This window comes from Oryx dammah, unplaced genomic scaffold (genome assembly GCF_014754425.2).
Source record: "Oryx dammah isolate SB20612 unplaced genomic scaffold, SCBI_Odam_1.1 HiC_scaffold_23, whole genome shotgun sequence".
NCBI classification, from domain to species: Eukaryota; Metazoa; Chordata; class Mammalia; order Artiodactyla; family Bovidae; genus Oryx; species Oryx dammah.
Window position 1 is genome coordinate 89,854,515 of NW_024070207.1, and position 17,571 is coordinate 89,872,085.

The 17,571-nt window shown below is 34.7% G+C and overlaps 1 protein-coding gene across 9 annotated transcripts in view; it reads right to left on the reverse strand.

Annotated features, from left to right (window-relative positions):
• KDM6A (lysine demethylase 6A) overlaps positions 1 to 17,571 on the reverse strand; it is a 182,319-nt gene that overhangs the window by 70,461 nt on the left and 94,287 nt on the right. For all 9 annotated transcript variants that reach the window (XR_005725456.1, XR_005725455.1, XM_040266144.1 and 6 more), the window contains exons 6-8: positions 17,199 to 17,319; positions 4,558 to 4,612; positions 392 to 426 (exon numbers count right to left, since the gene is read on the reverse strand). Coding sequence is in view for 7 of the 9 variants with exons in the window: in XM_040266144.1 (XP_040122078.1) it covers positions 392 to 426; positions 4,558 to 4,612; positions 17,199 to 17,319 (211 nt within the window). In the remaining 2 variants the exon portion in view is untranslated. The remainder of the gene's footprint in view (positions 1 to 391; positions 427 to 4,557; positions 4,613 to 17,198; positions 17,320 to 17,571) is intronic.

A 17,571-nucleotide genomic window follows, 5' to 3' on the forward strand; every position in this document is an offset into this window, starting at 1 on the left:
CTGGTAATGACATCAAGAGGTTACTAATAGGCTTTTCAAATGGTGATATATGGAAGTGATATTTCAATCTTAATAAAAAGTGAAACTAAGAACAATGCATTATAACAACCATCTATAACATTCTGAAAAGAAACCTAGACATTTCACATCAAGAATATGAGAAAGCTTCTCAAATACGGCCATTTAAGGCTGCAGATAGTTTGAGTTTAATGGGTTCTTTGTACACAACAAGAACTCTGTGTAATAATTGCAACATGAATTCAAAATCTTGACCAAATTTAATGAGTATTATGTAAGAAGTAGTGCCCAGAACTCCATTAAATTAACTGTGTATCTGATTACACTTAAAATGGTATGAGTGTTTTAATGTAAACTAAGTTAAAACACTTACCTGGGTTTCATATAAGTGGGCAATGTGAAATTGAACTGCAAAGATGAGAAAATAAGTCAACAGCTGTATTACAGTAGTGTTTGGATAAATATAAGAATATAAAATGTAAAATATAAACACTATCTTGGCTGCATACATTTAAGTAATTTCAGAACATAACTTATTCTTAATAAAATATACAAGCATATAAGAACATGATAAGAAACTACATGTATTATTAGTCATTACTAAATTTTGTCAATGTAATTATTAAAATTAACATTAAAATCTGTAGCAAGTGAGTATAAGTTCAAATGGCAACATTAAACAGATATAAAATATAACTTTTATAATCTATACATTTCACAACATGGTATTTAAAACCTGAGTTAAAACTCAAAAAAGAAAGTCAGTATTTGATTAAAACAACCATGAAAAATACTCTTTTTAGTTATATATTTTATTACATATTTCATACTAATGTTTACAAAGATATCATAGATAATAAGTTGCATTTCTCTGTCAGTTCTTCAAAAAAACTTTTTTAAAGGTCAAACCACTTGGAAAGCAAGAATAATAAATAAAGAACATCAATATTAACAAGTACCTCTTGAAAATAAAAAATATACATATTTCAGCTTTTATTTTCAGCTCTTCCTGATACTGCACCACCAGAATATGAATGATGCAATGAAAGCAACAATGAATCAGGAATCAAAACTGGATTCTGGCTTACTTAATGATTTTTATCCTCCAATGACAAATCGTTTTTTTTAAATGTTCCATCTACCTGGATTTCATAGTTGGATTTCAAGGAGTCTGGGAGCCTTTCAAAATTATATGCATAATATGTATCTGGATCTTTAAAAATAAGATCTATAGCTATCATCAAGCTCTCACTGGTATCATAAACTTAACTCTCACACTGACTCCCATAACTGTAAGATTCACCTGAGATGCTAGTTAAAAATAGAGATCCCTGAGATTGTATTCAGTGAGCTTGGGGCAAGGCCCAGAAAGGTACCTTTTTATTTAGTTCTGGGATTAACAAAGGATTTTGACACCTGTTTCCTAGAGCAGTACCTGAGAATAGCTGAAGTAAATATGCAGAAAGCCCAAAACAAAATATATAATGAATTTTAAAATCATACATATTTGGATCAAAAGTACTGCCCTCTTCATACATAATCATTAAATATCATAAGCAGAGATGAGACAAAATAAAAATATCATTTTGAAAAGATGAAGATCAACTTTTTGTGAAAAGTACATAATAAAAAAAAAAATCATAAAAGTTCTACAGATATAAATATCCTCTCCCTTTACCTGTATCTGTTGAGTGGTTTTCTTATTTCCTAGTCCCCCTTTTCAACATAGCTCTCTTTGAGAGTTCTAGTCCAAATCTCATCTGACTACATCATTAGAGAATGAGGAAGAGATGGAAAATATATTTTCATCTCCCCACCTCCCCGCCCCCGTCTTCTTACTCCTCTAAGAAAGGTGACATGGAAAAAAAAGATTAGTAGCAGTAAGGTAGCATTCTAATTCCAGCCCAAAGTTCCTCCAGGCTCAATAAGGGCTTTCCTATCCCAGAAGTTACTAAATCCAGTATCATCTTTTGTGGTGTGAAAACCAATTTATATTTAAATTCTTAAAAGTCCCCTTCAAAGTGGAAGATAATCATACAGATAAGAAAAAGCTCCACTTGGCAAGTCTCAATTAGAGGTAGAAATTTAACAAATATTGCCATAAAAGGTTCTGAAATTAAACTTTATTCAGAAATTAAGACATTATTTTTAGACTTAATTAAATCTAGAAGAAACAATTTTATCCCAAGGGGCAATCGTATAAGTTTCTCATCACCATGATTCTACTTTTCAAAACACAAAGTGCAATTAACCCCTCTTAAAGGCTCTAGAAGCGGCAAGTATATGTGTTTTTCTAATGCATAAATGAACTGTACAATAAAACAGAAACCTCTTACAGACTTTAAAAGCTCACTTCACTTTCTAAAATCTTCTGACCTTTGTAGTATGACAAAGTAACATGGAAGATTTCAAAAAATAGTCAAGTCTGTGGCTTACCTAAATAGGTGATGATATTAAAAAATCCAGAGAAGTAAGTTTTACAAAGATGATAAAGAGTCTGGTATTTATATAGTAATAATGTGTACCCAAAGTGAGTAGTCTATATTTGAGAGTGCTCTGTGAGACACCAGGCTTTATTATCATGGTTATCAAGTAGCTATGAAGTTATATAGTTAAAAATAAACTACCCACACCAACTCAACTATAATGGTGTAATGTCTCTAAATAAAGCACATGCCTTCCATTAGAGTGACAAACCTTTTAGCACTCATAGTTCTGAGTCTGGGGAAATTCCTCAGTCCTGTGCAAAGCAGGACACTGGTCACTCTCCTTCTTATTTCCTTTCTCCGCAATCAAGAGAAAGAGAGCTGTGGTAAGCTCAAAAATGTATTCATGATTGTTAGAACTGTCCTCTTCAAATTCCACAAGAAAGTATATGCCCTCTGGTACTCATTTTACATAGGTGTTTCCCTCTCAGGCGCAATGATCTACAAGTAAGATTTCAGCTCGAGTAGAATAAAATAAGGATTTACAAAAATATTTAGTTTGAAAGTTATGAAACGTCCCTCAAAAGTTATCATTCAAATTGACAAGTACGAATGAAAGTTACTTTCTAGGCACTAAATACAATCAATTAAATGAAAATCAATTTTTTTTTCTTAGTCCCATAATTTTAAAAGGATTTTAGGGGTTTATATTTTAGATGGTTTATATAACCTGGATATAAAATTAAGGATACAAAAGTAAGTTTAAAAAACACCAATACAGTATACTAACACATATATATGGAATTTAGGAAGATGGCAATGATGACCCTGTATGCAGGACAGCAAAAGAGACACAGATGTGTATAGCGGACTTTTGGACTCAGAGGGAGAGGGAGAGGGTGTGATGATTTGGGAGAATGGCATTGAAACATGTATAATAACATGTAAGAATCGAAATACCAGTCTATGTCTGATGCAGGATATGACACGCTTGGGGCTGACGCGCGGGGATGACCCAGAGAGATGTTGTGGGGAGGGGGGTGGGAGGGGGGTTCATGTTTGGGAATGCATGTACACATGTGGTGGATTCATGTCAATCTATGCCAAAACCAATACAGAATTGTAAAGTAAAAATTAAAAATAAATAAATAAATTTAAAAAAAAAAAAAGGAAAAAAAAAAAAATGAACACTTCATAAATTAATATATCAGTGAGTTAAATCCTTTTTCTCATTTAACCTCATCTTAGAAATGAAAATAGTGCTGCATTTGTTACCTTTCCACCATTTGTTCTGGAAATACACTGATCAGTACTAAATCCTAAATTTCATTTAAAGAACACAGAGTTCTTTGAAATTTTCTCAGAAAATTTCATTTAGTAGAATTATAAGACAATTAGTCTGGTCTAGATAATGATTTAATAAACACTATATCTTATTTCATCTTATATGCAAATTTCTACAGTTTTTTTCACTGAGTCAATCATTTGCAGGCATTTTTACCACTGTGACTACTAACTCTTCACTGAACTCCTTTCTATATGCTTAAAAAAGTAATTATAGCAAACTACCGACTTTGTAAAACTAGAATCTTTTGATTTATCTGAAATTTTCATGAAGAATGATTCAATTTTTTATACACTCTAATTAATTGAAAAATCTCACCACAATCTTTATGTATGATGTTTAAAACTATAATAGAAAGTCAAAGTATATCCTCGTCATTACCAATAATTTTAATTCACGAAGTATCAATCAGTGAACTAACACATGAATCTTTGTACACTCAGATTTCCGAAAAGACTGGCAATCCTGTTTTTAACCTCCCCAAGTCATCTACAATGTAATTAATATACAGATAATCAATCCTGTTCACTAGTACAGATAATTTTAATTCAACAAACCCAGTTCACTAGCATATCTGTTTTAGACACATAATGTTCACAATAAATAACTGGTCTCACATGTTCTATTTGTGCAAATAGTTATGGCAACAAATATAGTTAGACTCAGCAATTCCAGGGGAAAAATTACACAGCATTCATGACTATTATTATATCTGCCATGAAGTGATCTGAATACGTGCAGAAAACTATGATATTTAATAATACTTACTTTCAGCATTGGACAAAGTGCAGGGATTACAGTCAACCAAAGCTAACTGAAAATGCTGCAAGAGAGAAAATTAATGCAGTAAAAATCAGTCATATAAGATAATTTTCAGGTATATAAGATTTAATATAATTATGAAACTATGCTATGCAAATATAACATTATACAACCAACTAGCACTACTTTGAACATTTATTGCTGAGAACAAACACACTGCTGCATTATTTTCTTTGAACAGTTGAGAATAGAGATTTGGCGTAAGAATTAACTTGATATCAAGTTATCCTACGTAAATCTGTTTATATGGAAAAAAGAATCAGGTTTTTAAGTCTTCTAGTAAATAGGAAGTGTTAGTTACTGAACACTTCAAATAGAACACATAATTATTTTTAAAACTGAAAGTAAAAGTTCAATGGTGTTAATGGATTAAATACCACTGCTTATTATCTCAAAATGATATATACATTTTTTAAAATGACTATGAGAAAATTATCATAAAGGGTAAAACTATTTGCCCTTACTGATTTTTCAATAAGTATTGTATTTAGAGACTGTTAAAAGTATTTGAAGTATCACAAAGAATGTACCAAATAGCCATACAAAACCATCCAACATAAAACCACTGGTTTTCTAAACCTAAAGGGAAATGAGGGACTAGGGTGGGGATGGCATGACCTCACAGTTTCATTTCTAGTTATCTAAACTAGATGCAAAACAGATGTACCTACTAAGATATTAAGATATCAACTATCAATAATGATCACCAACCCCTAAACCTGAAGCCACATTAGAAAATATCTAGCACACATCCTTGCAACCGATAGAAAAGAAATGCAATTACCCTTTTAGGATATATACCCTATTATATGTGTAGGCAATATTAAACCACTAATAATTTACAGCATCCACTTGTAATAATATTGCTTAAGCCTGTCCCCCCGACAAAAAAAAAAAAAAAAAAGAAAAGAAAAAATACACATCAAACTCAAGGTGTAACGCTAATCTTTAAGAATACAAATCATCAAGAACATTGGGTGCCAGGGACTTCTCTGGTGCTCCAGTGGTTAAGACTATGCTTCCAACGTAGGGGGCTCAGGTCTGATCTGTGGTCTGAGAACTCAGATCCCACATGCTGTGCAATATAGTCAAAAAAACCAACAGGGTGCGATCTGGCATCAAGTTTATCAACACTGAACTGGCTATATAAATATAATTAGGAAAAGGCAAACCAGTACTATAGTTAGTATGGAATATTTGAAATAAAAAAAAATTTTTAAGGTGGGGCTTCCTTGATAGCTCAGCAGGTAAAGAATCCACCTGCAATGCAGGAAACACAGGTTTGATCCCTGAGTCAGGAAGATCCCCTAGAGAACTACTGAGGGTCCATGTGCAGCAACTACTGAAACCTGTGAGCCCCACCGCCTGTGCTCTGCAACAAGAGAAGCCCTCACACTGCAACTAGAGGGTAGCCCCAGCTCACCGCAACTAGAGAAAAGCCCGTGCAACAGTGAAGACCCAGTACACTCAGAAACAAATAAATAATAACAAATAAAAAGGTTAAGTCTCTGAATTCTTCTAAAAGATATTTCCAGAAATACATATTCAAAATTTCCAAGCCTCCACAAATTTTTACCATTAAAAGTAATCAAAAGCCAAAAGTACAAAACAATTTTCTAAAAATCGCCATTTCTATCCACAAGCCAAATGCCTAAAGAGTTGTCTTTTTTCAACTGCTGGAAAAACTGAAAACTGATACATATAATGACAACTTCTAGATGTAAGCCCGAAAGAAACTTAAAACTTTCTATATCAAGGGAGAGAGTCATCAGCAAGCTTTTAGTACTGTATTTCAACACAGAATCAACAAAACTGCACTTGGTCAACCCTCAGTTAACAAAAATAAACTAATGTCAGTTACAAAGTACTACAATGAAACAAAGATTAGAAGGCATAATCTCGTATGAACTAGTAGTTATTCACAAATGTCTGTTATATGCATGTATAATTACTGTAGCCTACATTTGCAGTAAACAATATTTAGAGGTTGTAATATTGTGAATGAGCAAGCTACTAATGAAATGACTATGACCCTTAAATATTAAATATTTAATCCATTCAACGACCACTTCAAGACCCTATAATGTCTTTAGAACAATGAAGATACTAGGGACACCATGACAATCAAAAGTGAAAAAATATTTGCCATCATTTACAGAATGAGAAAAAAAAAAAAATCCAACATCTGAACACTTTGAGAACTGCTTTTATTCTCCCCTGGCCTACAAAGCAGATTGCATGTCCTCAAACATCCTTTTAGTGTGCTGCCATAGCAATAGAAAACAGACTATTTTAAAAAGTGAGTACTATGAAAGCAAAGCATATTTTATAACCAGTTGTTTTCCTCTAGATAAAAAGAGGCACAGCAGCCACACATTCAGATTGTACTACATTTCAAAATCTAATCTATCCTGCCAACAGTAATACTTGGATAAGACAGGGGCTTCTCTGGTGGCTCAGTGGTAAACAATCCACCTGGCAATGCAGGAGATGCAGGTTCGATCCCTGGATTGGGAAAGAAGGCCATGGCAACCCACTCCAATAGTCTTGCCTGGAAAATCCCATAGACAGAGGAGCCTGGGGGGCTACAGCCCATGGGGTCGCAAAAGAAGTCAGCCAGCAACAAAACAACAACAACAAAAGACAGAACTTTCCTGAGTCAAAGGATGCAAACTGACAGACCAAGAAAACCCCATTTAAGATGGCAATATTTTATTTTCACTACTCCACTGAAATCTCACAAAGAGCAGAGAGATGCGTAATTCAAATCACCCAATCTACATTTCATCTATCAATATTGAAGGTCCTGTAATGAAATCTGGCAGAAGTAGTTCTGGACTACATAATTATTCATTGATCTTAAAATCAGCAATGAAGTCACTGATGCACCATTTCAAACCCAAAACATCATGAAATGTCAAACATGTCCAAACCACAATTATACACAAAAATTAACTCTGCAAGTGTACATATTCAAAAACAGGCGTGAGAATGAAAAAACTTACAGAATCCACATAACAAAAATCACTAATACACCTTTGAGTAAACTAAAGGGAGATAAGAGACTAGGGTGGGGATGGTATGACTTCATGGTTTCATTTCTAGTGTCTAAACTGGATGCAAAATAGATGTATTTTTAACACATAAGTCAGCAAATAACTATCAACTATGATAATCAACCCCCAACCTGAAGATACCATGGTAAAATACCTAGGAAATATACCTCATACTGAAATATTGCAGTACTGAAACTGACTGCTGCTGTGTGAAATAGTTACCACCCAATAAAGGCTTCTACAGTTCAAAGACTATTGCAAACCTCAAGGCAAAAAGCATTCTATAGAAAACTAATTTCAAAGCAAGAAGATGTACCTACAGCATGTTTTCCTAATGTTACAGTGATTTCCTTTTAACAGAGCCTTTCTGGGCCAACTTAATACAAGGTTCAAGTCATTACAATTTCTGTTGACATCGGTATCACCAAATTAACTTTTTCTTTAAAAGGTTTTGACTTGTTCAATATTTCAAAGTAACTTTTCAGTACTTTGCTTTCTACAGACTAAGGAACTAGATTTTCCTCTCTAGATAGAAATGAAAGTTGATGTAATTAACACATAAAACACCAATTTCAAGACTTTATTTCCCTTTTAAAATGTTTTACTTCTAGCTGTATAATCTGTGATTATCTTACCATCTTTTCAGTTGTAGAACCCTTCAACTATGTTCCCAAACCTGAAGATAAGCAGTGAGAAAACTTTTCATTATTGACAAGTTATGGTTGTATGTATAAATTATTAATTTGGAGCAACGTGTGGATTCCAGATTCAATCTCAGATGTTCTGAGTCAGTGGGTTGAGGACAACACCCTATGAGCCAGATAAAACCCTCTACAACTTATTCCAATGCAGTCAGGGTTAAATGCCAATATTTAAAACTTGCAAATTGTGTTTACCCCCAAAAGCCTTCAGTTCAGTTCAGTTCAGTTCAGTCACTCAGTCGTGTCTGACTCTTTGCAACCCCATGAATCGCGGCACGCCAGGCCTCCCTGTCCATCACCAACTCCCGGAGTTCACTCAGACTCACGTCCATCAAGTCAGTGATGCCATCCAGCCATCTCATCCTCAGTCGTCCCCTTCTTATCCTGCCCCCAATCCCTCCCAGCATCAAAGTCTTTTCCAATGAGTCAACTCTTTCTATGAGGTGGCCAAAGTACTGGAGTTTCAGCTTTAGCATCATTCCTTCCAAAGAAATCCCAGGGCTGATCTCCTTCAGAATGGACTGGTTGGATCTCCTTGCAGTCCAAGGGACTCTCAAGAGTCTTCTCCAACACCACAGTTTAAAAGCATCAATTCTTCGGCACTCAGCCTTCTTCACAGTCCAACTCTCACGTCCATACATGACTACTGGAAAAACCATAGCCTTGACTAGACGGACCTCTGTTGGCAAAGTAATGTCTCTGCTTTTCAATATGCTATCTAGGTTGGTCATAACTTTTCTTCCAAGGAGTAAGTGTCTTTTAATTTCATGGCTGCAGTCACCATCTGTAGTGATTTTGGAGCCCCCAAAAATAAAGTCTGACACTGTTTCCACTGTTTCCCCATCTATTTCCCATGAAGTGATGGGACCGGGAACCATGATCTTCGTTTTCTGAATATTGAGCTTTAAGCCAACTTTTTCACTCTCCTCTTTTACTTTCACTTCAGTCTATATAGACAAGGTATGTGTAGTCAATACTGCTGTCTATTAAAGCAAATGCTGCTTGTTTGCAACCTGTTTTTACTCTATGCCAAGCACTCTGTTATGGCTATGCGTGATGTTCTCAGCTACATCCAATTCTTTGGGTCTTCATGGACTGTAGGCCGCTAGGCTCCTCTGTCCATGGGATTATACCAGGTAAAACACTGGGGTGGGTTGCCATCTCCTCCTCCAGGGGGCCTTCCCAACACAGGGATCAAACCCGCCATCTCCTGCAGCTCCTGCATCGTTAGATTCTTTAGCACTGAGTCAGCATCTACGCAACTGAATAAAAGGCTTACTGAAACTAATTTTCTAATAAAAGTTTAAAAGACAATTCCATAGCAGAGTCTAAAAGATATAGATGAGGGAAGAAAAGAGATCCTTCAAGCTGAGGAAACAATATCTGTTTACATAGCATTTATGAAACAGGGTTTTAGGAACCATTTAAGTGGGAGAATGGAAGGTTTGTCAGGTAGTCTTGCAGGTCAAAGGCAAATTATTTTTTTCTTTTTTTACAGATTGCCAGAATTCTGAAAGTATGAATTAAAAAAACAACAAATTTCATTTCTAAACTAGGGAAAATGCCTTAGAATGTGATGGCAATTACTTTAGGGATTTGGTCTCTGAAAATAAGATACCAAACTAAAACTGAAGTTTCAGTAGCATTTGTGAGCCATGATGCTTGGCCAAGTTGATCTGACTGAGATTCCCTCAAAGTCTCCAAACTCAGTTCTTCCATTCTCTTTGTAATTCAAGATTATTACAACAGTTTCAAGGAGGAACTCTACTACACCAATGACTAATAGCTAATGAATCCTAGCAATCTTCACTCAAAAAAGAGGCTCCTCCTTACAAGTTTACCAATATGGTCTCTTCCAAAACTGTCTTTCACCAAAAAAAAAAAAAAAAAAAAAACCAAAACCCACCAACAGTAAGGCAAAAGACATTCTATACTGAAGATGTTCAAAATCTAATTTCCAGCCCTTCTTTTTGGCTCCAGACTTCTGTCTATACCAACATCTGATATCCCTCAGGTACTTCCAACTCAATATACTCCCCCAAATGACCCATTTCCATTTGGAGGCTTTTCATTTCCCAATCCCCAAACCTGTTGTTTTCTTTATCCTCTGCTTTATTAACAGAAAAGCAAGTCAAGTCAACAAATGGGGACTCTCTACCCACACTGAATTTGTCAATAAATTAACTCCTTTATTAAGACTCCTTAAGATCTCTAGGATGTGTTACTTTTTATCCATCCATCCATGCATCCATCCTGAGAACCAATTTTTTCTACAGATCTTGCTCACCTTTCTTCTTGTAACTGTGTCCAACCTAGTTCTCAAATTTCTCCTTTTTATCACATTTTATAAAAGTACAGGTACGCAACTGATTAGAAGCTTTAAAATACTGGTTTTAGTGTATGTCAAATCTATGTACAGAAACAATCAGAATATGTATTGACTGAATTTTCAAGTTCTTTAAATCTAGTATACAATCTGTGTTCAAATCAAAATAAGACTAACATGCACACAAATAACAAAGTTAACATAATATATATTTTATAAAGGATAATGTTACAATTTGCATTGTAAAATGTTTAGAAACATAAGCTTAAAAAAATTGTGATACTGAATACACTGAATGTTTCATAAAGCTGCATTTGAAGACTGAATATTTATAACCACAAATTTAAGTAGTCATCCATAAACACCAAAAAGTGTTTTTTGATTAGAAATGACTTCTTGTAGTTAAAATATATTTGAGGAGAGAAACCTGACACAGGAAACCTGGGCTTACCCCAACCACTCAGTATCAAAAAAGGATGGTTATTGAACATCCATGAGCAGTCATGTCCTTTTCAAAAATGTATTTCAGGAACTTAAGTTCTTCTACTATTTATACTACTTTGCACTTACAGGTATGTAATAGAACTCAGGGCAGAAATAAATATCAAAAGGAAAAATAAAACTGGGCAGGCAGATTGAAGTGGAGAGAGCATTAGTGGATAAATAAACCAGTGAGCAGATCACCTCATACCAGATAAATAATACACAAAAAGTGCGAAAGTGCTAAGTCACTTTCAGTCATGTCTGACTCTTTGCAACCCCGTGGACTGCAGCCCACCTGGCTCCTCTATCCATGGGATTCTCTAGGCAAGAATACTGGAGTGGGTTGCCATTTCCTTCTCCAGGGGGTCTTCCTGACCCAGGGATAGAACCCGTTGTCTCTTATGTCTCCTGCACTGGCAGGTGGGTTCTTTATCACTAGCGCCAGCTGGAAAGCCCCAGATAATACATAGAAAAGATTAAAAGGTAAAGTATAAGTTGATGAACAGTAGAAAAAAGAAAGAGCAAGGAAAAGATTTCTGTCCACAAATGAGGAAAAATGGACAGAAGACACGGAGCAGTGACCATTCTCTGCCAAGACAGTGACATTATATGCAGGAGAAACCAAATTCCACTGCCAAAGTGGGAACTGGGGTGGGTGAAAAGTACAAATGTGAAACTAGCAGACAACTAGATTACAGTATAGACATTATTGTATCAATGATACTGTACTATAAACTTTGAAGCTGCCAAGAGACTAGATCTTAATTGTTCTCACATACAAAAAAAAAAAAGATAATTATCTGGCATGACAGAGATGTTATTAGGAAATGCTATAGTGATGATGATAATGTATCAAATTGGTGGTGATGATATATTGTGATGGTGATATATGGTATGGTGATGATATAAATGTACCAAATCAACACATTGTACAAATTAAACTTACTCAAAGTTGGATGTCAATTCTATCTCAATAAAAAAGTTTAAAAATTTTAAAAGCCTAAAATTTTCAAAGCACGAATTAGAAGAGTTAAGTTATTAAGCAACTGAAGGAAGCAGGCCAGGAGAAATAACAGCAACTTTTATTGCAACTTTTATTATTTTTAGACAACTGAATGAATAAAAATATGCAGTTAAAGCTTCAACAAAAAATACTACAGATATATCTTAGAAACTTAAGGCCTGATTAAAAGTAATTTAATAGCTGGTATTCAAATTCTAAGCAAATATTTTTATAATACATAGTTCATAGTATCTCAATTAAATGAAGGAAATGATTTATATGAGTAAAATAGTAAAAGACAGGAGGTATTTCATAGATTCCAAAAGTGGTTTCTAAAAGGAAATACACATCATCATGCCTTTACTTATTCTTTCTGCCTTAATTTCTTGGAATAAGAAAATATAACAATAATATTCCTTAGTCTAAAGTATGATATCAAATCAGATACCTGGAAATGAAGCAGTTTCTGGAGAAGAGTGTTTTTTAAAAAAATAAGTAAAATGCCATTTGACTCAGAAGTTTCATGTGAGGTATAATAATAGAAGGGAGAGAACAGAATGAACTGGTGAACAGGGGGCATCTAGAGAAAACTGCACTGTCAGTTTGTGTAGAAGAAGATGACAAATACAATCAGCCTCATCTTTTCTCCCCAATGTTTCCAGCCAATCTTATGAGAGGCATTTTGTCATTTTATCGCTTCTTTCATTTCATTAAGCTATCCATTCAAGAAACACTAAGCACCTGGTATAATGCCAAGCTAACATACAAGTCTCATTTGAGTTCAACCCATTTCCTTTGAATCACCTCTTGTAATTCTCATCTTATTAATCCCTTCATATTTTTCCCTTCAATCAGCACTTATCATCTTCAAATATCAAATTATAAGGGGACTTACACTGGTATCCCAGTTAACTATCCACAAGTTCCCATTAAAAACAGCCACCTTCTTTATCTACCTTTAAAAAAAAAATTGAATGCTGCCATTATTTCAGGGGAACTTAAATACCTAAATATCAGGGAGAATTTTTATATGATCTTTGTTAAATTAAAATAGATGCATTAACTGACCAAAGAATATGGGTGATACTACATCCTATTTTGCATTTATTAGCTCCATATGAAGGAAATAATTTTAATAGTCTGCCAAGATGTAAAAATTAGAAGCATCATATAAAACTACTTGTCAAAACTGGCATGCTTTTCTGAAGCAACAATAGCACACTGCCTCAAATACATAACAAATGTAAGCAATTATCATTAATATCATTAAAAAGTAATGAAATAAAATTCTGAATTAATTATATGGAGGTAAATAGGCAACTAATCCCACCTGAGGGTGTATTATATGAAGCAGAAAAGCCATACAGCATCACATAGAAATGTCACCCTGAAACGGACTCTGGTTCAGATAATACTAAACTAGTTAATAAACTAAGAATAAGTACCTCCATCACTCAACTAAACATGTGAAATCTTTACTGACCAATTTAAAGGAAAAATCACACCACTAGTTGAAAAGTAAGTTGGGCATTAACTTCATATTTCTGAGGGTGGGCAGTATGACAAAAATACAAGTATTAAAATTTAGGACAAGAAAATGGATTTCATACAAACAATATCTAATACTGGCCCCAAATCAGAGTTTTAGATATGGTAAAACTGAGAACTAAAAAAGAAGGGCTGAAAAAACTTATTTGTCAGAGACTTTGATATATATATATTGTTTAATCTTTGTAACAATCTTGTGGAGTAGGTAGCTATTCCAGTTTTACAGACAGACAGGGGCTTCCCTAGTAGCTCAGTCGGTAAAGAATCTGCCTGCAACGCAGGAGAGCCAGGTTCGATTCCTGGGTCGAGAAGATCCCCTGGAGAACGAAATGGCAACCCACTCCAGTATTCTTGCCTGGAGAATCCCACAGACAGGAGAGCCTGGCAGGCTATAGTCTGCAGGGTTGCAAAAGTCAGACACAACTGAGCAACTAAGCACACACACACAGACAGAAAGAGGATCAAAAAAGTTAGGCATCTTGCCCAAAGTCACACAATTAGTTTAGTGGCAGGGTCAAATTTTAAAACCAAATTTGCTTGCTCTGAGAGCTATTTACATGGTACCAAAACAGAATGAATCTGTTTCAGAAGTACATTTTGGGAGAAAAGTTATTACCAGAGATAGAAATAAAACAGGAGGCCCTGGAATGCATTTCATGTGTGGGTGAAAAGCAGGATCTATTATGAAAATAAACTGCATTTTATTTAAATATTTTACCATCTAAAACATACTGTATATGTTGTATCTCTATCCCTGAGAGGGAAAGAAAATGAGGCAGAAAAGACTGGATCTGTAATGGACAGATTGTATGCACTACCCCCATATCAAAACACTCTTTTTACCCACCCCTCACTCTTCTATTCAATAGGAAAAGCATACTTAGGAAACTGAGCTCTGCTCAAAAACAGGACATAACTGATCCAAAGAATAGAACAGAATAACCAAATCTTTGATAAGGAATCACTGAGAATGGCCATGTGGTCTAATTCTGGTCAATGAGATGCAAAGTGTTCTTGAAATGATCAACAAGAAGTAAGGATCTTTGTCCTCTACAACACAATAAATCAGGTATTTACGAGTACTTACTATATGCCAGCACTATACTAAGCACCTATACTGTTACGATATAATGCTTTTCTTTATGAAACATGAAAAAGAAATCATTTTACTTTGATCACACCTGGAAACCAACCTGGAGCCAACATAAAACAAAGAAGAAAATAAACCTTTAATCAAACACTGGATCAGCTCTATCAACCAATCCTAAAGGCTGGATTTTACATTACTGAGCTATTTTTTTTGTTGTCATTTTAACCAGCTTCAGTTGGGAGTTTTCCGAGGTTGCAGCCCAAAGCATCTATACCAACACACTGTGCTAGGAAACAACTACATGGAGTAGAAAAAGTCACCAGAGGCTCCATATCCATCCATATGAAGGTAAAGTACTAGACAGTCCACTGGAGGACACTTGGAGGCTACCTAGGGGGAATGGGGCATATCATTCCTGCTGATTCCTACCTCCATTTACACTAAATGCTAAGCACTTACAGTAATATACTGAAATACACCTGCAACTACAAATGTTGCCTAAAATTCTCTTGCAAATAGACAAGGAATACTGGAGAGAGAAGCCTTAAAAAGCCAATGTCAAGATGAGATAAAAATTAAATGAAACCTTCTCATTTCATTGAAGAAAAATAGCAGGGACTCCTGAAATTCTTTTCTATTTCATAAAAATGAAACAAACATCAGAATGGTATCACGTATTTTAAATAAATGGAAGAAAGGCCTCAAACAAGACTGCACTTATTAAGGCAATCTTGCAAAAATCGCTATGACTTGGAAGTTTGTTAGCCCACCTGAACAAATGAGTTGTATACAGGAAGGTTTCTGTTGAACATGAATAAGCAAGAACACTTTGAATTAGTCATGGAACACTGCCCAACAGTTTCCCCTGATTAAAGGGGATTTTAAACATTGCCACCTTCATGGAAAGAGAGCTTTGCATCCATAAAATTGTTTAAGTTACCACTGTATTGATATTCAGAGACAGCCACATACCATAATTTGGGACATATCTGATTACTTTTTTCCACTCAAATATATTTCCTAAGCAACATTTATCAAACTGCTACCAAAAACACTTCTGCAACACACAATATGCATACTGTGACAGTTCTGTAAAACATTCAAGTTTATTTTGTATTATAAGTCACTTTAATAATCTGGTTTGCTAGTATATACTGTGACTGTCCAACAGGAGGTCAAAATATGCAAGGTGGAATATCTGAACTTGTTTTCCATTTCAAGTCCACTCACATGCCAAAATACAGTTTGAGACAGGCTGCTCTAAGCTTGAGGAAAACTGATTAACTTCTCCACATTACTTACATTTGCCCTGGGGCCTATTCCTCAAACTGTACTCACCTTTGACAAATGTGTGATCTGAATACTTTCACAATCTACTTATTTTAGTGTTTTGGGGTGTATACCTCTCTTTCATACCAACAGCACTATTCTGTATAAACTCATGAAAGACAGAAACGGTATTTGTTAAAGTGTCTACTTTACAACCCTAGAGCAATTAGGCATTCCTAAATAATTTTTTAAAATTTCAGTAGTTCCTTATTAGTGAATTCAAACTACAACCTACTGTAAAGCATTATCTTTCTTTATCTCCCTCCTGACCCTTCAGAATGAAGATAGCAAACAATGGAGATATATAGAATATGGCAACCATCATAGCCATAAACTCACAAAAAATTAAGCTTTTCCTAGAACTTCTAATCCTTTCAAAAATCAATACTTTTGTCAAGCAAGGAAGCACTATTTTCATGAAAAGCCCAGTAATACCTAAAGTTATGGCATAAATAGCACAGGAAACTCAATGAAAAACTTGAGAAATGTTAAAATCTATAGAAAGTAAAATATTTAAGCAACAACGTGCTATTTTGCCCAACGTTTATACTCACAAACTAGCAACTGAAATGACTACCAAAGAACACACTTTTAAAAAAAATAATTTAAGATATGAGACATGCTCTATTGGCCTAGTGACACCTAGTGAGACCCATACAAGTTTAATGGTCAAAAGATGGGGTCACAGATACAGAATCACTGAGCAGCTGGTTCTGACCCATTACCAACAGTGGAGTGATCAGATGTTCAAATCGAGGTTGAAACCTTCACCCTTTCCTGATGATGGACCACAATTCAAACTTTAAAAGAAAAAAAGTTTACTGATATAATTACTTGCTTATGTCTTATCATAACTACTTTGTACTCCGAAATCCAAACATATGCATCTTCCAGTTCATAGCTAATAAAAGTTCTTTCATCTACATTTTCAAATTTTCTTTTGAAGTACCAATACAAATTGCAATATTTCTCAATGTTCTAATATTTGACAACCCCCCTCAAAAGCACAAAAAATGAAACATTGTATCTTTGATAAAATCCAACAACCTACCTTTAAACTAGACTCATAGTCTGTGTTCACTTTGAACATAAGCCCAAGCCGTAAATGAATTTCCTTGGCTCGACAAAAGCTGGGATCAACATAAAGCACCTCCTGAAATGCTTTAATTGCCCTGAAAGAACATAGACAAAAAACATCTTTACTTTTTAACAATTACATGAATTTTTGCATGGTAACAGTAAATTTCTGTTTGCAATTCTGTTTTAAAGGAAATGCCAGTTTTATAAAAATGATGTCAATGGATAGCTTAAAAAAAAAAAGACTGGGAAGGGGTTCTTGGGTTTTTTATGTAAGTGAAAGTGTATAATATAAAAAGAGAAAAGGAAGATGAATTGAATTAATTCTTATTCAAATAATATTTTAT